This window comes from Thermomyces lanuginosus (assembly GCF_041956635.1).
Source record: "Thermomyces lanuginosus strain ATCC 200065 unplaced genomic scaffold VTN49scaffold_28, whole genome shotgun sequence".
NCBI lineage: Eukaryota > Fungi > Ascomycota > Eurotiomycetes > Eurotiales > Trichocomaceae > Thermomyces > Thermomyces lanuginosus.
Genome location: NW_027192362.1, coordinates 403530 through 422870, shown reverse-complemented (window position 1 = coordinate 422870; position 19341 = coordinate 403530). Strand labels below are relative to the sequence as shown.

The 19341-nt window shown below is 52.8% G+C and overlaps 10 protein-coding genes across 10 annotated transcripts; 4 read left to right on the top strand and 6 right to left on the bottom strand.

Moving 5' to 3' along the window:
* Positions 1 to 361: 361 nt before the first annotated feature.
* VTN49DRAFT_3267 (uncharacterized protein) lies at positions 362 to 748 on the top strand (the record flags this gene model as incomplete). The annotated part of the gene is made up of 1 exon (XM_069411084.1): positions 362 to 748. The coding sequence occupies one exon, from the start codon at positions 362 to 364 to the stop codon at positions 746 to 748; it is 387 nt and encodes a 128-aa protein (XP_069268545.1).
* Positions 749 to 863: 115 nt separating this feature from the next.
* On the bottom strand, positions 864 to 1651 carry VTN49DRAFT_3266 (uncharacterized protein; the record flags this gene model as incomplete). The annotated part of the gene is made up of 2 exons (XM_069411083.1): positions 864 to 1508; positions 1574 to 1651. 2 exons carry the CDS (start codon positions 1649 to 1651, stop codon positions 864 to 866), a joined length of 723 nt encoding a protein of 240 aa, XP_069268544.1.
* Positions 1652 to 2468: 817 nt separating this feature from the next.
* On the bottom strand, positions 2469 to 3468 carry VTN49DRAFT_3265 (uncharacterized protein; the record flags this gene model as incomplete). The annotated part of the gene is made up of 2 exons (XM_069411082.1): positions 2469 to 2684; positions 3313 to 3468. The coding sequence occupies 2 exons, from the start codon at positions 3466 to 3468 to the stop codon at positions 2469 to 2471; spliced, it is 372 nt and encodes a 123-aa protein (XP_069268543.1).
* Positions 3469 to 5647: 2179 nt separating this feature from the next.
* On the bottom strand, positions 5648 to 7438 carry VTN49DRAFT_3264 (uncharacterized protein; the record flags this gene model as incomplete). The annotated part of the gene is made up of 5 exons (XM_069411081.1): positions 5648 to 6786; positions 6837 to 6974; positions 7028 to 7121; positions 7177 to 7233; positions 7286 to 7438. The coding sequence occupies 5 exons, from the start codon at positions 7436 to 7438 to the stop codon at positions 5648 to 5650; spliced, it is 1581 nt and encodes a 526-aa protein (XP_069268542.1).
* Positions 7439 to 8022: 584 nt separating this feature from the next.
* On the bottom strand, positions 8023 to 9148 carry VTN49DRAFT_3263 (uncharacterized protein; the record flags this gene model as incomplete). The annotated part of the gene is made up of 3 exons (XM_069411080.1): positions 8023 to 8054; positions 8101 to 9085; positions 9134 to 9148. The coding sequence occupies 3 exons, from the start codon at positions 9146 to 9148 to the stop codon at positions 8023 to 8025; spliced, it is 1032 nt and encodes a 343-aa protein (XP_069268541.1).
* A 1382-nt stretch (positions 9149 to 10530) lies between these two features.
* VTN49DRAFT_3262 (uncharacterized protein) lies at positions 10531 to 12641 on the top strand (the record flags this gene model as incomplete). The annotated part of the gene is made up of 3 exons (XM_069411079.1): positions 10531 to 10603; positions 10657 to 11212; positions 11270 to 12641. 3 exons carry the CDS (start codon positions 10531 to 10533, stop codon positions 12639 to 12641), a joined length of 2001 nt encoding a protein of 666 aa, XP_069268540.1.
* A 669-nt stretch (positions 12642 to 13310) lies between these two features.
* On the top strand, positions 13311 to 15356 carry VTN49DRAFT_3261 (uncharacterized protein; the record flags this gene model as incomplete). The annotated part of the gene is made up of 2 exons (XM_069411078.1): positions 13311 to 14051; positions 14103 to 15356. The coding sequence occupies 2 exons, from the start codon at positions 13311 to 13313 to the stop codon at positions 15354 to 15356; spliced, it is 1995 nt and encodes a 664-aa protein (XP_069268539.1).
* Positions 15357 to 15756: 400 nt separating this feature from the next.
* VTN49DRAFT_3260 (uncharacterized protein) lies at positions 15757 to 16563 on the bottom strand (the record flags this gene model as incomplete). The annotated part of the gene is made up of 1 exon (XM_069411077.1): positions 15757 to 16563. One exon carries the CDS (start codon positions 16561 to 16563, stop codon positions 15757 to 15759), a length of 807 nt encoding a protein of 268 aa, XP_069268538.1.
* A 38-nt stretch (positions 16564 to 16601) lies between these two features.
* Positions 16602 to 16866, top strand: VTN49DRAFT_3259 (uncharacterized protein; the record flags this gene model as incomplete). Its single annotated transcript, XM_069411075.1, has 2 exons — positions 16602 to 16621; positions 16677 to 16866. The coding sequence occupies 2 exons, from the start codon at positions 16602 to 16604 to the stop codon at positions 16864 to 16866; spliced, it is 210 nt and encodes a 69-aa protein (XP_069268537.1).
* A 16-nt stretch (positions 16867 to 16882) lies between these two features.
* VTN49DRAFT_3258 (uncharacterized protein) lies at positions 16883 to 18900 on the bottom strand (the record flags this gene model as incomplete). The annotated part of the gene is made up of 4 exons (XM_069411074.1): positions 16883 to 18140; positions 18198 to 18330; positions 18382 to 18579; positions 18639 to 18900. 4 exons carry the CDS (start codon positions 18898 to 18900, stop codon positions 16883 to 16885), a joined length of 1851 nt encoding a protein of 616 aa, XP_069268536.1.
* Between the last annotated feature and the right edge of the window lie 441 nt (positions 18901 to 19341).

Here is a 19341-nt window from a genome sequence, read left to right as displayed (position 1 = left end):
TAGGGGTAAGGGAACCTCCGTACGTCCAGTCAAGGTGTCGACACCCTCAGCTCTCTCTCTCTCTTCATGCCAATTGGCATTTCCCCGCGGCGATCCACACCCACTTACCTCCGCACGTAACCGCACGTAAATTGACCTTCCTCTCTGGGAAAAAGTTCATTGATGAGTCAGCAACTCCTGACGGCCAGCCCCTTCGGACCCTGCCAGGGTCCCATGGAGAATCCTGGTCCTGAGAGTAGCCGATTTCCGAGAAACCGTTAGGAATTCCTCGCTCGTTAAGGCGTCATTTCCGGTGTAAAACGGACTGGAAACTGCTCATGTCGAAAGAAATCGGCCCATCATATACTCCGTACACACCAGTATGTACAATTTTGGCAGTCAATGGAACAACGCGACATGCTTCGATTCCAATTATCAACATGCCATTGGTCAAAGCTGTCAAGATAGGGGGTATCTCTTCAAAGACTGTATGTGCAGCACGCTGAATGAATTCCACAAAACATGGATTTTTTCTTTTTTTTTCTCTTTTTCTTGCTTTTCCCTCGGGTCAGCCAACTGGTCCCCGGCCAGTCCTCCTCTAACCTCCCTCATCCTCCGCTCTATAAATGAATGCACCACAATGCCCTTCCCCCCCAGATTTTTGAAACCATTCGACGGCGAATCACCAGGACACCGGAACGGAAATTGCGATCGTAGAAAGGAACGACGGCGGGAAGGCAGGTCGCCACGCGGGCAAGGTCATCAATAGGAAATATAAGTCGATAACCAATGTACGCAACCCTCCACAGTTATCAAGAAAACGTCGAACGTGAAATGGAGACTGGAAATAAAAAGGAAGAGCAAGGAAAATAGCCAAACGACCATCACAGAATGACGCATTTCTTCCGGTGTGCCCGCGGTCGATCCGCACGGAATGATCGAGGGTAGTCGCCCCCATCGCGGTCCCGGAAACCGCCCGACCCGAATCCGGTGCCACGCCGATCTTGTATCCGGCCGCCTTGTTGTTGTTGTTGGCGCTGCGCTCGAAGCATCCGAACGACGTCGTAAAAGGCCTTCTCGACGTTGATGCAGTTTTTGGCGGACGCCTCGACAAACTCGCATCCCAGCTCCTTTGCCAACGAGGCGCCCTCTTGCGCCGACACTGCGCGTTCAACAGCCTTGTCACTCTTGTTCCCCACCAGCATGATCGGGATGGGCCCGGGGCTGCTCTGCCCCGAGCCCAGATAGCCGCCTCCGGACGGCGACCCGGAGTTCGCGGACTCCTTCACCATCTGAATCTGCTGGTAGAACTTGGGGATGCGGTTGAAGGACGCGCGGGACGTGATGCTGTACACCAAAACGAAGCCCTCTCCATCTCGAATCCACTGGTCGCGCAGCGCTGTGTACTCCTCCTGGCCCGCAGTGTCCAACACTTCCAGCATGCATGACTGCTGGTCAATCACAACCTGCTTGCGGTACGAGTCCTCGATGGTGGGGTCGTAGGTCTCGACGAAGTGGTTCAGACAGAGCTGCCCAGCATTATTAATTAGCGGTTCGATCTCGCGCGAAATCGGCTGCGCATGCAGAAACGAACCTGGATTGTCAGAGCAGTCTTGCCCACACCTCCGTCGCCCAGCACCACCAGTCGATACAAAGTCATTTTACCGGACATTTTGGCGGTAGTCGTTTCTGAGCGTCTCTATGGCCAAACAGACAAGAGAATGGGAAGCTCCCAAGGTGTGCGATCGGGGAACAGACGAAAGCCGCCGCTGGACCACCGGAGCGACGTGATTGGCGAGAGACAAGCGCAAAAGTGGAGTTTATACACCACGAGAGACAAGTGGGAGTGCCGAGATCGACCCGGGATGTGGATTATTGCCCTTGGCCCAAGCTGATCGAAGGATTTACCTGGAAGCGAGGAGAGAAAAATGTCAATGAGGGGGTTCAGACAGATCACGTCGAGAGGCCGCTGGTCGGCGCGGAAGAGTGATGTTGCAAACCGACCTTGCTGAGGTAATCATAAGAGCAGCAGAGGTGAGGTTTGGATGATTCACACGCAGAGAAAGAAAGGTGGGGATTCACAGGACGCAGAGTGGTTCTCGAAACCAAAGACAACCAGGGATATTCCTCCGTTCCCAGGCAACTTGGCAGCGTTGGGGTCCGAAGATGAATTACCACCCGGTCACTTATGCCCTTGCCTTCGGAGGATCAACAGCGTCAGCGGGCGGTGTGCGGAAAAGGCGCGTAGGGTGGTAGTAGCCAAGGGACGGCCACGAGATCGGTGGGAATCTGACAGGCGGTCAAGGGAGCAAATGTTGTAGTAATGGAGTATTGCACAGAGGGAAACTCCTCGGCCGCCGAGGGGGGCAAAATTTTTGAGAGGCTGGGAGGGAAGAATGGAATTGTGCGCAATTCGAAGCAGATAGATGAATGGCACCGAGAGGCTGCAGAGTCGGGAATGGGGACCAAAAAAATGGCACGAAATTTACCTACCGGCCGTAGTAACCTTCGTAGGGGAATAGGGACTGCTTCAGGGTAGGAAGGCTCAGGAAGGGAAGAACAGAAGGGCAAGCATAATCTAGGGATTTCACGGTGCCTGAGAATAACCGCAGGAGCAAGAGCAGGAGCACGACGCAGGCGGGGGAAATTGGCAAGGACGAACGTGCTGAGAGCGGAAAACGCCCTCCATCGTCTTTTTGGTGAGCCTATTCTGTTCTTGTCAAAACGACTGGAAAGCGCGGGAGGTTTTAACTTCCCGGCCTAAAAAGCGACTTTGCGGTTCCTGCGACAAGATTAGTCGATCCAAGACTCCGTGGCGACCGGGTCGAGGAAGAGACCCGACGGCGCCCCTCCACAAATCCACCGCGCGGTCGGTCCAGATGCCTCCTCTCACGCGCCGAGAGCCAGAGACTAGAGAGGGAGAGCCCCAGTAGAGCAGGTAGGTTTTTTTTTTTTTTTTTTCCCCATCATTCGGCCTATTTGCTCCGTACTGTAAGTAGTCTACCTCCTGCTGCAAATATCCTTTGAAAATTGAGATTGCCTTCCCAGAGGGAATCCAACAGCGCATTCGAAACGGGAGGATCCCTATGCCTAATGCTCCTACACACCCTACAATCTCCGTCGAAAACTGCGCTATCGACTCTGCAGTTTCTCTCTATCAACAATCGACAGATTACGGAGGAATTTTACCGCGATGCAGCTGCAGCCATCCCTGGGACGGGTCATTGAAACCAATGAGCCAATTGTTTGGTTTCGGCGCTAGAACTTAGCTGCTCCAGTAGGTAACCTAACCTACTAGCAACTAGCAGCCAGCCGAAGACCCGAACGACCGACCCAGTTTGCCCCGCCGACTAGGCCATTGACGGATGGACGGCGTGCTTGGACGGTGGAGCTGGTACGAGCGAGTCCTCCCTCCTCCCGTTCGGGAGGAGTGTTAGGGTCCTCTTCCTCTTTTGGGACAACTGGCATAAGAACGCGTCTGGGTGGCATTACTTGGAAGGCGAGCTCTGCCGGCAAGCTGTCCTGAAGCTTGGAGAAAAAGACCAATCTGCTTGAATTACGAACAAGTTAAAACGATGATGAAAAAAAATGTGGCTCTGATCCCAGGTGGTGGTGTTGGTATTTCCAGCCATCATTAGTCTATATTGCCTGGACCACGACATGGTTACAGAGATTGCAACCAACGATGCAAACGCCCTGCTTTGCTTTTTTTTTTTTTTTTTTTTTTTTCTTCATTTGCCTGCCGGGGAAGCAATAGAATGTTGCCCGTCAGGAGATTGACAGGATACTGGAGACGGATAAGGGAGGGACGCTGAGCTTCCAATACCCATGCACGGAGCACACCGTGGCACGATGCCCTCTAAGGCAGGTAGGGCCAGCACAAACCACAAACCACCCAAGACCATCGAACCTTGCTCCTCCCATCGAAACCATGTAGAATCCCGGAGAATCGCTCCTCATTCTTCTTCCATGTCATGATCTGAGACCAGCGAGACCCTTTTACCGTGAAAGGTACTCGCCAGGCTCTGCCCTTGCACTTGTAGCAACCGACCAGCGGAAGATTTGTCGAACGGAAAGCATCGGTTTCGTGAGTAAACAACATTACCGAGATCGTTGGCTGACGTACTCCATACATACGAGGTCACGGGTTGATCACATTCAAGCGCACTCTGCAAGATATAGACAAATGGCTTCAACGATCGCCCAACTGCACTCTTTATTGGCCATCTCGGAGGAGCTCAAATGAAGATCTCCCTGACATATATGCGGTGTACTCCATTTGTAGCTCCGAATAACAGCAAGTTGCAGCGGGAGAGGGAGCCGCAACCCGCAGCGGTCCGCGAAACTTCAGGGTTCAATCACCCCCAGCCCGTTTTTAATTTCCAGATTCCAGACCTTTCAGACAGATAGGATGTGCACACAAGCTCTTTGACGTCGACCTTGACATGGATATTGATTTAACTTGTCACTTTCCAAGAACCCAAGTTTCAACCTTAATTTGCCTTTTCGAAAAGAAAAAAACTCATTTCGAGTCGTCCCCGGCTTCCCATAGGCCCGATTGGCGACTGAAGTGAAAAATTAGGCGACTTGATTCGTTAATCGCGAAAAAAAAAGACCAGATCAAATTACCGACGAATGGCTTGGCCTAACAAGTCGGAGATGATGCATTGTGAACTGCATGGCGCCACCATCATCACCATGCTAAATCGTTGACAGCTGTGTTCTTACTCGTCACAGGCACTTAGTTATGCAGCTGAACGGTCCTTCCAGATCCAGAGAGCAGCGCCGCCGCAACAGCCGCCATTTCAATTGATTGATGTAATCCTGTTCAAAGATGGCAAATGCTTCTATGTATGCCCTTGTCCAGACCTGCAAGGTCTGAGCAAGGAAAAAGAGAAAAGAACCCATGTCTCAACAACTCAACCCCCTCCCCTTCGAACCCACAAAAAAATTCGAAAACTGTAGGAAAAAAAAAAAAAAAAACCGCAAGACAGGCGAACATTGGTGGCGTGAGTCCGTGCTTGATGGGCAGGGAAACCGGTTTGACAGCTTCTACCGTCCGCTGTCTCCCGACTGTCAAAAAGAAAAAAAAAAAAGCGGCCCGTCGCCTGTCAGGCCCATCGGAAATCTGGGCGGTTTGATCCGCAGCATCCGCTTCGATCAGTTCATTTTTGTTGGTTCAATATGCCATGGTACCCTGGTACGAATTCTCCGTATTTGAAATCTTCATTTTTATAAACTTTAATTGGTCAAATCAAATGGACTAAACGTAATATTGATCTTATCGTATGGCTACTTTCTATAACAGGAAGTGATGTGCTCAGAAAAGGTAACTCAAATACATGAAACATACAGAATAAAATACAATAATACGCTCCCCTCGTTACTGTTCTCCGTTGGACCGCATGAAAGTTATTATCGTCCTCTCGGACCATCGGTGATTCGGCCATTCGGTTTTTGCTCAATGGGCTTTTCATTCCGACGAAATTGAGCTGATCTGAGAGTACGTACTTTTGCTGGGCTTGTAGGCTAACTTACGGCGTACTTGAGTTCGTGCTAGAATCATCAGAGCATCGATTGGAGTGGTCATCTATCCCAACCTTCCAAGTTGTACAGGCGTAAAAAGAGAAATCACAGCGTTAACAGAATATTCATTTATAATCATCCGTTATTCCTTCCACGGCAAACTAAACGTCCCAACCCAGTCTTCAACCTCCTGTCGTAACAGTACAATCTCTGGAATGTCATCGCCATTGCCCACGTACTCGGTGAACACCTTGAGACTGCCTGCGTTCTTGCGGCCCTGCGACTCGGCGTTCTCCCTCGCTGCCTTGTCAAGCTTCTGCGTGATGGTCACCGCCCGGTCGACAATGTCGGCCACTCGGCGGAAGTCGTCCGGCTGGAAGCCGCGAGATGTCATCGCCGGCGTGCCCAGGCGGAGACCGCCCGGCTTGAGCGCCGACTTGTCACCCGGGACCGTGTTCTTATTCGCCGCAACGGCGCAGAGCTCGAGGACGCGCTCCACCCGGGCACCGTCCACGCCACGGTTTTTCAGGTCAACCAAAACAAGATGGTTATCGGTGCCGCCAGAGACGATGTTGTAGCCCAGCCCACCGTCGCTGACGGGCTTGCCGAGCCGTTCAGCCAGCGCCTTTGCGTTTGCAACCACCGTCTCCTGGTAGTTGCGGAACTCCGGCGTCTGTGCCTGTTTCAAGGCTACAGACAGCGCCATGATGGTGTGGTTATGAGGACCACCCTGGTGGCCGGGAAACACCGACGCATTGATAGGCCCTTCCAAATCGTACATTTCCTGGTTTCCTTTCTTGTCGGTCCGGCGGACACCCTTTCGGTAGAAGATCATGGCTCCTCGGGGTCCCCGCAGCGATTTGTGAGTTGTCGTCGTAACGACGTCGGAATACGGGAACGGCGACGGAATTACACCAGCGGCCACCAACCCCGAGATATGGGCCATATCGGACAACAGATACGCTCCGATAGATTCAGTAATCTGCCGCATCCGGGCATAGTCAATCAGCCGGCTGTATGCGGACGTGCCGGCCACAATCAGCTTCGGACGGTAGAGCAGTGCCAATTCCTCCAGGGCATCGTAGTCGATCAGTCCCGTCGACTCATCTAGTCGGTATGGGACTGTTTCAAAGTACTTGGAGACGAACGAAATCTTCTTGGTAGGAGTTTGATATCCATGTGACAGGTGACCGCCATGGGGCAAATCCAGCCCCATGATGCGGTCATGGGTGTTGAGAAGTGCCGAATAGGCGTATAGATTTGCCGGAGAGCCGGAGAGCGCTGCAATTGTCAGCTACCATATCCGGATCAAGGTATCCGCTGGCACCCACGTTGCACGTTGACTCCCCACTCTTCCGGATTCAGATTAAAGGCTTCCAATGCACGTTGTTGACAGAGCCTCTCCGATTCGTCGATAAACTCATTTCCACCGTAATAGCGAGCGCCGGGATATCCTTCGGAGTACTTATCTGGGTGTACGTCAGCCGCCTGTAACGAAGGTACTGTGCATCGGTCCACTTACTCTGCATCACACTCCCCAGCGCATCCAGCACGGCCTGGGAAGTAAAGTTCTCCGAAGGAATAAGATTAATGAAATGCTTCTGTCGGTTTTTCTCCTGCAATTCGTCAGACGCGATGTCAGGCTTGAGGGTCGACCTCGACAATGCCAACCTTTTGGAGGATATTGAAAGCCTCAGGGTCGGACTCTTCGAGACTCGCAGAAAGCAGCTGCACGCGAGTCAGTTAAACAATGTCTTCGAACCCTAACGCATTGACGCACCCTCAGCTGTCCATCCTGAGTATCGCCGGAGACATTGCGCTTTTGCAGCATGAACCTTGAACCCAAGCTCAATGGCTGCTGCGATAAGCGGCGCGGCGCAGCTCTGGAGCTCCCCGCCCACAGCAGCCTTGAAGCCGATCGACCGAGAGACATGATGGGCAAACAGACCGCAACCTAGAACTCAACAGTGCGACCTGATCACCTTGATCAGCAACGATATCGGGGGTTTAAATGATTAGGGCACGCGGCGCCTGCTCCGCGGAGTGATGCTCCAGATCGTGAGAGCTCGACGGTTGTCTGCATTCCGCGGGAAACGGTGACCCATTGCACTATTCCTGTTTTGGACTTAGCGTGTCTGCCGAGCTTTCCCTATCATGCACATCTCAATTTTTGCCCTTCTCTTCTCTCTTCTTCCTACCACACACAACTAAATCCAAGATGAAGAGATGGCCTTTACGGCATTGCAGCTCTCATGGACTGCCGGCTCTATAGCCGGTTATCCGTGGGCGATGCTGAGATGTCCCGGGTCCAAAGCACCATCCACCAAGGGACAATGTGAAATCATCTGATTGGAAATTAGTTGTGTTCTGATTGCGGATCGTGAGTGGAACTTCTACGAGAGGACTACGATATAGGATGGCGGGCTACATGCTTGGATACTTGAATTGTTTATCTCGTCTTGTTGTCGAATAGCCGAATTCTACAATGTTTTGCGACAAGGCCGCCACCTTTTATACCTATCGCGACGAGGATGCCAACCCCGGCCAATCTACACAAGTCAGCGCGGCTCGACCGTTTATCGTTGAATTTCGTACCAAACGTAGTTCTCTCAGACAGCGTCCGGGTCACCTCAACGGGATCCCCTACACGGATCGGAACATCCCCATCGCCTTTGAGGAATCCATATCGCCCAAACACAGGGTTATACTTAGCTCCTTTGTCGACCCGTCGATCCTTGGTTAGCTTCTTATAAACCTGCTCATTTTCCGTCTTGCCGTGCGTCCCTGTCTCGTACGAGACATTGATGCTGACACAGCGAACGCAATTGGACGTTAACACGATTCTGGCGCCAGACTCTCCCACAGCAAGTTCACCCCAAAAGTCTTCTTCCCACGGCATCTCGGCTCCGGACACCACGATGTTGGGCCGGAACTTGGTCACATCCATTTCGTAGCCGTCATCCAATCGAGACGAGACCTCATCCACCGACGTCTCGGACACAACCAAGTAGGCTGCGCAATCCGCAAACGTAAGGACGGTATCATTGTCCGCCTTCTTCCCGAAGAATGGAATAATATTTGAGAGAAGGCCTCCACTGGCATCATTGTGTGCACTGGGAGACATCGATCCCAGTACCTTTCTTCTATTCTGTCCTATATAGGCCAGGATCACAGGGTATCCAAAGCATTCACTGAACCAATCATTATATCGGCTCCCCATGTTGTATCCGACGGTGCTGCTTCGATGCATTGTGATCTCGAGCTCCTCCAGCCCCTCCACGCCGGGCTGCAGCGGCACCTCGAGTGTTTTGGTCCCTTTATTCTCCGACACGGGCGGGATCTGATAGGTGACGATAATCTTCCCATTGGGATCTTCACTATTCGGCAGGATCAAATCTGTGAGAAACAGAGCCATTTCAGGGAAATGAGGAACGTGCATATTCCTCAGTCTCCGGTTTCCCTGGTCGTCTGTTTCGACCTTGAGGAGCATGAAGCAGCGGTCATATGGGAAGCCACTGCGGGTGAGGACCGTCTCGTGGAGAGAACACCCCCGCAGGGATTTGATGGGGTACACGAAGAGCTGCAATGCATGTCAGCGCCTGCTTCGAAAGGACGCGCGCAAACCGACCTGTTTGATTTGCATCTCGTACTTAGTAACAGTGCTATTCAAGTGCACAATCTCGCGAATCTTGCTTGTCGTTGTGTCGGACGATTCTCCGCATCCTCTCTGACTCAGCGGCGGGGAAGCAGCCTAGCCAGCGGAATCGTACTGCATCAGATAAGAACCCAGTACAAACTGTATTTTGTGTTCGATGGCATGAATCTACTCAGTGTTCATGATATGGAATCGATTGGAAAATTGGAGTAGTTGCAGAGATCGGCCAACGCGGCACTTTGAGCCATTGGTAGGCTTCAGGTTAACGAGCTACTCCCGTACAGCTAGCATATTTTGAAGGTACACAGCAGAGAAGAGAAGATACTGGCCACTATCGATAATTTATCGTTGATAATTGAAAACAATGTCGACCTGATATCAGCGGATGTATTTACCTCGGCAAATGCGTCTTTATGCTGGCTCATGTGTTTCAAGATACGATAGAACTAGGTGTTCTGGCCGAGGATGATTGCGTATGGTCCCTGAATATAAATGAAGTACCTACCAAATCACTCTGCATCCTCAGCTTCCACGTTGCTTCTCGAATCATCGAAAGCAAGAAAAATTTTGAACCCATCTACGTGTCGATCAATTTCGCATGCTGGATACCTGCGCGTTTACATCATTCTGTGCTCTGAAGATCGCCGACAGATCCCGCGAACCATGGACTCGGAACCGCTGGAAGGATCCGGTCGGAATGGCTCCCTCAAATCCTGGGAGTCCGGGGACAAACCGACACAGTCCGGATTCCGAACAACGGCACTAAGAGAGTCCTCACATGAACCCCAACAAGAAGAAAATGCAAGGTGACGCCATAAAGAATGGGATCAGATGACGCATTCTGCAGAAGAAATCTTGCACCGCCACAGTGGCTGCCGGGTGAATATCAGCAACTCAACATGCACAGCCGGCCCGGAACTTGATGGGCAGTGGTGATGATTCATTCGCCCGACTTGATAGAAAGATCCCAAGGGCAATTTTTTCCGGATCAAAATTCATCTTCTCCCCGCTCTTGGATGTTGTGCTGAATGAAACAGGTGCCTGAACCCCCCCCCTGATGTGTTTATTATTATCGGCTGTGCTAACCGCGCTTCAAGTCTGGAACTGAGGACCTTAGCCTACTGCCAACTACTGACTAGCGCACGACGATAATACATTTTGAAATCTGTTATAGCGCCGAACCCCTGAATTCTGTTGGAAATCGTCGTGGTCCCGACCATCCGCGTTTTATATTGGGTTCCATCACTCGAATAAGTTACGGTCGCATCCCTCTCCACGCTTCGATCTCACGCTGCGATCCCAGAATCAGCAGCTACCGGCCGCGTGGCAAGCCAGCGCGAGCTGCGCCGCAAACAAACCTCATTCTCGCCATGGAACAGCCGGATGTACCGTTGCGTCGAAAAGACACAACCAAGGGCCCACCCTTGCGGGTGCTCTCCCTCGGTCAGTCTGCATTGTTTGCAATCGCGTCTAGAATTGGAAACTGACGTGCGCAGATGGAGGAGGTGTACGAGGCTACTCGATGTTTATCTTGCTCCAAGAGTTGATGTACCGAACCTTCGTCGAAGAGGAAGGGAGAGCACCCCGTCGGGATGAGATACCGAAGCCATGCGACCATTTCGATCTCATTGTCGGCACCGGTACCGGAGGTTTGATTGCCCTGATGCTGGGTCGCATGCGGATGGATTTGGAGTCTTGCAAGGAAACGTACGTGCGAACGACGAGACATGTGTTCGAGACCGACAAGACGATCGCCGGGATCCCATATCGGTCTACATTGTTTAAGGCCTCGAGACTGGAAGAAGCGATCAAACAATGTGTGCGGGAGCAAACGGCTGATGAGCCAGATGCAAATGGCACGGGGGTGACAAACATGTACCCTAATGTCCGTCCACCCCTCCGGTGGAAGGCAAGTCGTGCCAGCCTCTCTTCGTCGCAAGCACGCCTAGCACAGCCGGCTTACGGGACCTACCGAAGCACCATGCTGAACGGGCTGCCATGGGGAAATCCTGATGCGCCTTTGTACGACCCCCGAGAAAATCGATGTAAAACGTGAGTGCATATTCCCTTTGATATTCTTGGCGATTCTTTTACTAATTTGGAAAATAGGGCTGTGACGGCCGTCTACAAAGGCTCGAAGAATGGTACGCCGGCAACTCTGCTGCGGTCGTATGACTCCCGGAAGGAGCCACCTCCTGAATTCAATTGTACGATCTGGCAGGCAGGACGAGCGACGTGCGCGACGCAGCTGGCATTCAAACCGATCCAGATCGGCCAGCATGTATTCATCGATGAAGGCGCAGGGACATACAATCCCGCACCGCTAGCGCTGGACGAGGCGGTGATAAATGAGTGGCCAGGCCGAGAAATCGGCGTGTTTGTCAGTGTCGGCACTGGAAAGCGCCCACCAGGAAGCCATCGACATCATGAATGGTGGGAGGATTTTGTCGGTGATGCGCTGGGCTCGTTTGCCGAAGCTCGGCGGCGGTTACTCTCGAAAATCGACGGCTGTGAGGAGATACACCAAAAAATGATATCCACATACTTGCCGAAGCGCCATGTAAAGGTGGAGAATTACTACCGCCTAAATGTGGATATGGGTGTGGGTGAGTTCGGGATGAACGAGTGGAATCGGCTGGCCGATATCAGCACCAACACCAGAAAGTACCTCTCACGGCCCGAAGTCCAGGACATGACAACCGAAGCTGCTATGAAGCTGGCCCGCATCCACAAAATGCACCGCCCGCATGCGGAACCTTCCGCTACGGTGAATACCGATAGCATTGTCCCAGACACTCAAAGTCCACCGCCCCCTCCCGAACCTCCTAAGATTGTGGTCCCGCCTCCGCCACCGATACCCGCCCCGCTGCCTGGCATCGTGGAGCTCCCAGCGGATGCCGAAAGTCTGGCCGTGCCACATTCTCCTCCTCATCGATCGCGACGGGGAACCGACACTTCGGAGGAGAAAATTGTTGTTGCAGGGCCCGGTCAAAACAGAAAGGAGGAGAGGTCTTCGACGGCACATCGGCGACCGTCGTCTAAAATTGTGCTGGCGGGTCCCAATCAGCTCCCCGCGGAAGAGAATCCTCCGACGGCCCATCGTCGATCGTCGTCTAAAATCGTGGTCACGGATTCCGAACAGCACCCGACAGGGGAAACTTCCCCAACCCACAATCGTCGACCGTCGTCTGGCGACTCGCGAGATGACCTACCGTCGCAGCGGCATTCTCAGTCACGTCGACGTCCGTCGACGACTTCTTTGGCGGATAAACGGCAGGATGATGATGTTCCTCCGCCGCCGCCGCCCAAGAGCCCGATTCCCTACCCGGTGACTGAGAACGGTGGTAGCAAGGAGCAGCTCTCCATGCCGGTCCCAACGCCCGGACAGGTCGGGAATGGCAATGCCCCGAGACCGCCATACCCGATGGAGCCGCCGCCTGTGGTTAACAAGCTGCGGAAGCCGACGTACAATGTGCGATAGTACGAATGCTTTGGTTCTTTTAGTGATACCAAAACTTTTTATGACTCGATCCAAGGCTGTGATGAGATGTATAGTGTCATGAAATGTGTATTGCTGCGGGATGTATTTTAGATACCACGGTTGACTGCTAGGGCATGTTGAATCCACCTGGCGTTTTGTTATTTTCATTGCTTACTCGTAGTAACGCTCACCCACGTTTATCCGAAGAAAGGTCAACTGGCCAAGGAATCTGTGGCTGGGAGCGGCTAGTGACGTGACCCACCGTGGGGAAAACTGGTGGCTGGGAGCTGGTCAACCAATCACAGAGCAGAATCCGGATCTCTCGTATCACCTATCGATACCTGATCTTATCGATAAGCCGTAGAGACAACATTCAGTGTTTCAAGAAATCAGGAGGCGGGATGGTTCTCGTTTTTATCCTTTTCCTTTCTTTTCTCTCCTTTCTCTTTGTTTAATTCTCTTGACTGAGGGTGGTTGAGTATCCCAGGACGAATATTGCTCAATTGCTCTCGGATCTTTGTGCGACGGTCGCTCAATCATCCCATCGTCGATGTCATCCCGCCCATGAGACGATAGTTGAGGCTCGAAATCACTGTCCAGAACAGTGATGTGACTGAACCTCCGATGCAGTCAACTACGTGCTCCTTTCCCTTACACCATGGGCACGAAATGTACGCCCGCAGCGGCGGCATCGGGCCGTCATCGTCGTTCCACCAGCCGGATACCTACAAAGCGATCGGCATCTCGCTGGCGATTGGCTCTGGTGTGTTTATCGGCACATCGTTCGTGATCAAGAAGGTTGGCCTGCTCAAAGCCAACGTGAAATACAATGAAGAAGCGGGGGAAGGATATGGGTACCTGAAGAACCTCTGGTGGTGGTTGGGGATGACGCTGATGGCGATCGGGGAGCTGTGCAACTTTGCCGCGTATGCCTTTGTCGACGCGATTCTGGTGACTCCAATGGGTGCACTGTCCGTGGTTGTGGCCACAATTCTGTCGACGATTTTCCTCAAAGAACGGCTCAGCTTTGTCGGCAAGGTCGGGTGTTTTAACTGCATTATCGGCTCCGTGGTTATTGCGCTCAATGCGCCGAAAGAGTCGTCCGTGACGAACATTGAACAGATGCAGCGCTACGTAGTGACACCCGTGTTTTTGGCGTATGGAGGCACGATCATCGTCGGCTGTGCCATTGTTTCTCTCTGGGCTGGTCCCCGGTACGGCAAGAAGAATATGCTTGTATACTTGACGATTTGCAGTCTGATCGGCGGGTTGAGCGTCGTCGCCACGCAGGGTCTAGGCGCGGCCATTCTCGCGCAGATCCGCGGCGAAGAACAGTACAAGCACTGGTTTTTGTACGCGTTGGCTGGGTTTGTCGTGGTGTCGCTCTTGGTGGAGATTGTATACCTCAATGTAAGTTCTTCTCTACACTTCAAGGAAGGGCGAAATGCTAATGAATCACAGAAAGCACTCAACATCTTCAACACGGCAATCGTTACCCCAACGTACTATGTCTTCTTCACCACCGCCACCTTCGTCACATCCGCCGTGCTCTTCCGGGGCTTCTCCGGAACAGGCATATCGATCACAACTATCGTCATGGGATTTTTAACCATCTGTTCTGGCGTGATCCTGTTACAGCTCTCCAACGCTGCCAAGGACGTGCCCGTCGTGGCGCTTCTCAAGGGCGATCTCGACGAAATCCAAGAAGTGGGCAACCGGGACGCTCCCGAGATCGAGCCCAAGGCGGACTCCATCCGCGGCACAGCTGCTATCATCCGCCAGATTTCGACGTCGCGCCGGCATAGAGAGGAGGAAGACGCGCAGCGGTACTATCGCGAAAAGCAAGAGCAGCAATTACCACAGGTTTCCGAGAGGGAATCGATGGACAGCAGTGACGATGATGTTGAGAAGCCGGAACAAGTACCGGGTTCCATTTTCGGAAGCATTCTTCATCGCGCGACGAGCATACTTCCACGTCGACGAGATAGACATGACATACTACCAGTAACAGAGCCTCGTCCTACCTCGGCCAGCGGCAACCATCTAACCATCGGGCAACCATTATCCGGCCAACGCCGCCAGTTCTCCTTCTCAAGTGTCATCAGTCGATTGTCTGCGGGCCACGGCGGGAACCACAACATCTTCGACCCCGAGCGCCGAGCAAGACAACTTGCCACGGAAGAGGAACGCTTAGGTCTCGTCCGAGGAGGAGATCTATCCCCGACATCATCAAACGACGACGACGACCAGGAGGAAGACAGCATTGACTCGGACTCCGACTACGACGAAGAAACCATCAGAACAGCAGCGATTGCGGCGGCAGAAAAGCTGCTTGACTCGAGGACAATCGAGGAGGCGCTGGAGGAGGTGAAACGGGAGTATCTGGCTGCAACGACAACAACAACAACAACTACTACTACTACAACAAATCCGGATCCGGACGTAGAGGCTGAGCCACCGCCGAGATATACAGACTCGTCCTCGCAGCCGCCACGGAGTGAACGGACTGGTTTATCATCACCACCGCCTCCGTCGTCCCGGACACGCTCGCCTCCGGTCGTTTATGTCACTGCTACTGATGATGGGTCATCGTCGACTGGTTCGGCGGCACGGTTGATCCCGGGCGGTATTGTCCGGCAGGAGAAAGAGAATAATGGTTGGCGGAGGTATCGCGGTGATGTGAGCGATGATGAAGAGCCACGATCGTTCTTATGACCTGCATGAATTCTGACGATATGATGCTAATCACGATTATGATGACGACGACATGTATATACCCACCTTATGTATCTTGGACGCCGTTTGTGGATGTTCATGTTGATATCTAATGATGTGAATATATATATTTAATGCTGAACGTTTCATCTATTTATGCATCTATTTCCAAAGCATCATGGTATCATGAACCTCATAACATAACAACCCAGGAGAATCAATCATTGCCGAAACATCCCATAAACACTCCTTTGTCCCCCTGCAAGCACCCCCCTTGCGCGATCCCCATGAAACTCGAACCTGGACTCGGACACACGTTTTCCCTGACGAATGCATTCCAGTACCCTGCAAACAAACCCCTTAGCAACAAAACATTTTATAAAGAGAGTTACAAAGAAACTCACCAGTCAACACCAACAAACCTCACCGTCCCCATCGCAGTACCCTTACTCCCAGCACCTCCTCTAGAAAGCTCCCTCTGAATCTTCCCCGCCGCAAGAGCCAGCTGCTGCGACGAATCACCCTGATGATGATGATGATGATGATGATGACGATGATTTCGCCCCAATATCACATGCGTCACGCCCCTTCGCGACAAATGCAACGCGATCCGTCCGCCATGCTCGGAGATCAAGTATTTCAGCTTATGGTCCGAAATATCCGGGAAGGTCGAGCCGTTGATGTAGAATGTGAGGTTTGAGAAGATTTTCTTCTTGGGTTTGTCGTTTGAATTAGAGCCAGTCTCGGTTGAGTTCACATCATCGGTGGCGGAAGAAGAACCAGATGGGCAGAAAACAATTTCTTCCTTCCGTTTCCCTCCCACGGAGGAAGAGGAAGAGGAAGAGGAGGAAGAACCGGAGGGCGATGTTGATATTAATGCTGATGCGGGCTTGCTTTTCATGAAAAAATCACGGATATCTCTCATTCCCTCGCGGCGTAATCGTTGGCGATGGGCTTCTTCTTCGGATACCCATTCCCATGATCCTTGCTTTTGGGTTCCTCTGTGACCATCATTATTATTATAATAATTGTTGACAGCACGGTGAGGATTTTCGCCAAACTGCTTGGCGAGTTTCTCATGGCGCATCTCGCGCCAGCTCACCGTGCGTGCGTAGGTGTTCTCCGTTCGTTGATGACCGGTGGCTGTTGTATTCCACGGGTCAAATATCCGTGCATTTCGTAGAGACGAGTTGGTTCTCTTAGACATGCTGTGTCTTAGGCAACGGCTTCGAGAAGGGTTGAAGAATGTACGAGGCGGCCAACCCGTAATCTAAGGAGAGTGTTTCTCGCCAAGAACAATAACCAAGGAACAGTGGTAAGTCAATCCCGCATGATTAGGGCTCACACTTTTTTAATTCTACCAAACACAAGGAGATTCGTGTCGTCATGTCATAAGAAAATCACCCAAAGAGTAAAACACCATACCATATACCCTGATGGAGAACCAATGCATGAACCCAATGACCTCCAAACGCCGCAAGCGTCGTTTCCTCATCCTCATGGGAGTTAAAGCTACCGGCCACATATTACCGCCGCCGTCCCATCACTCCTCCCGCCGTCACCGGCTGGAGTCCGACAAACGGGCCCCCGACAGGTGGCTCCACCAGCGTCTTGCGTCGCTTTGCGTCATAGTCCAGATCCCGGGGGTCGGACCGTGATCCTCGGTCATCTTCCTCGCGGAGTCGCTTCGTCGACCCCACGGAACTTGGGTATCCCGCGGTCGAGCTTGGCGCGTATGCCGGTGCCGAACCATAAGAGTCGCCGTTCGGGGCACTCCTGGCGTCACTGACGTTGTACAAACTGCTTGACGCGCTGGCCCGGTGCGCCGGGTCACTGTACCCCTGCCATGGCTGGGATGATGACGTTGTCGCCGTTCGTGGAGTCATCTGGTCGTTGCCGTTGGCATGCGAGTGCGATCCACTCAGGGCGTGCTCTCCTCCCGAGTTGCTGTTGTACGTATAGGAGTTGCGATTGTGGTCGTTGTGGCTGCTGTTACTATTGTTGCTGTACCCAGAATTGGACTCGTGGATATACCCCGAATTGTGGTCGCCGGCGTTCTCCGACTGTCCATTGGAGTACCGCTCGTTTTTCACTTCAGCATGCTCCGTGTCTGCGGATGATCGTACCGCAGGCAGTCCCATTTCACCTTTGATGTAGGAATTTTGCGCCACAGAGGTTCCGTAGCTGCCCATGCTGGTCTGAGCCAACGATGTTTGCTGAGCATATTGGCTCTGCGTCACCGGCGCAGCAGAATAGTACGTTTTAGCGTCGTAGCCGCTTTGACTCTGATAGGATTGCAACTGTAGATTATTGCCAGGCGGCGTGGTGGCCGGGGTGGCTGGCAATGATCGCGCGCTACTCAGTCCCGTATCGATGGACAGGGGCTGTGATGGTTGCACTCCCGAGCTTATGCTCTGATTGTTCCACTCGTACCCGTTTGGTTGGTTCGATAGGCCGAGCACACTAGATGTGCTTGTTGGCGTGGGGAATGTATGTGCTCGATCCAGGGGCGGTCGGGCACTCGGCTGCGCGGGTAATGATGGCGCTGGTGTCGGAATCGACGGATGCTGGGACAGCGGCGGTCCAGCCTGGGGTGTTTGGGATCCTCGGGGCGCCTGGCTGCCCTCCAGTCGTCTCTGCTGGGAATCATGCACCACCATATTCGTCCGACTCTGGTTGGCCGGATGATACAGCAGCCCACCGATGTTATGTACAAACAGAGGATACAACAAGTCGGTGATCTTCTCCTTGTTGGCGAAATCGAGCGCACGTTCGAATGGGATCCTTTCCCAGACAGTTGATCAGTATCAGTATTGCCGAGGAGGAACGTGCTACACATACCACACGCCTTTCAAATGCATCGGGCCAATTTTCACAACATGCCGAACCTTTTCACTCTTCAGAATGCCGTCGCGGCGACCACGGGTCATTCCGGCGACATTCAAGAGCTTCGTGCCGTTGATCATGTGATTATCTACAGTAGATCTTAGCCAGGCTTACTGCTATCAAAGATGCATGAACTGACCTTCTCGTCGTGCAACGCACACACCCTTTGCTTCTACCTGATAGCACAGAGTGCCCTCATCTTCCCACAACGTAGCAGTAACCCTCGGTTTAGTGTTTGGCGGCCCGCTCTGGCCAGTTGGGTCATATACAGAATTAGGTTGGGAAGATGCACTTGGCCCGGGCAAATACCCTTGGGGTGATAGCGAATGGGTCATGGCTGTCAAGAGAATCAGCAACTAGCTATCAAAGGACGACAGTCTCTTCGGCTCAACATACGGGGTAATGGCAACATTTGGTGGGCGACCTGGCCCGAAGGGGGTTGTGTGGTGGAAGGCGATGCAATGCCATTAGCATTGGCGTAGGGGTACGAATAAGAAGTCGCGGAAGGATAGCCGGTGGAACCCTGGAGGACTGGCGGCTGTTGTTGGTAATGCGAGTACGGTACCACGGGTCCGGCAGTCGCGCCGTGGGACGCATAAGACTGCGGAGCGGAGAAATGCGACGAATGTACATCCATGTAGGACGGCGGTTGGTTCATTCTGCCTCGAGAGGCGTCCTCGACGGGCCCAAGTCGAACTGGCTCGCTAGCACCTTCCGCAGATTGGGACTGGTTTCCGCCGTCAATCCCTGCTCCAACTGCACCACGGGGACTGTGTCCAGCTGTAGGAACGGGTGGGGGCAACACAAGTGTACCTATGAAACTGGAATCAGACAATGGGCCTTGTCGCCTTGGTAAGAGATGCCGTTGACAATCCTCGGCCGCAGCGCACGGTTGTTCGGGGTTGGGACGATTGAACCAGGGAACGTTGACGGGGACCCACGAGCGAATCTGAGAAAACGACGGCAGCGCCAGTTTCCGTGTGCAGCTTGAACAGACCAAGTCTCGAAGGATGGTGGAGCGAGAAGGATCCGGTCAGAATGCCACTTGCCCGCAAATCGATCAACAAAGATGATCGTAACACGTCGTGATCGTGATGCT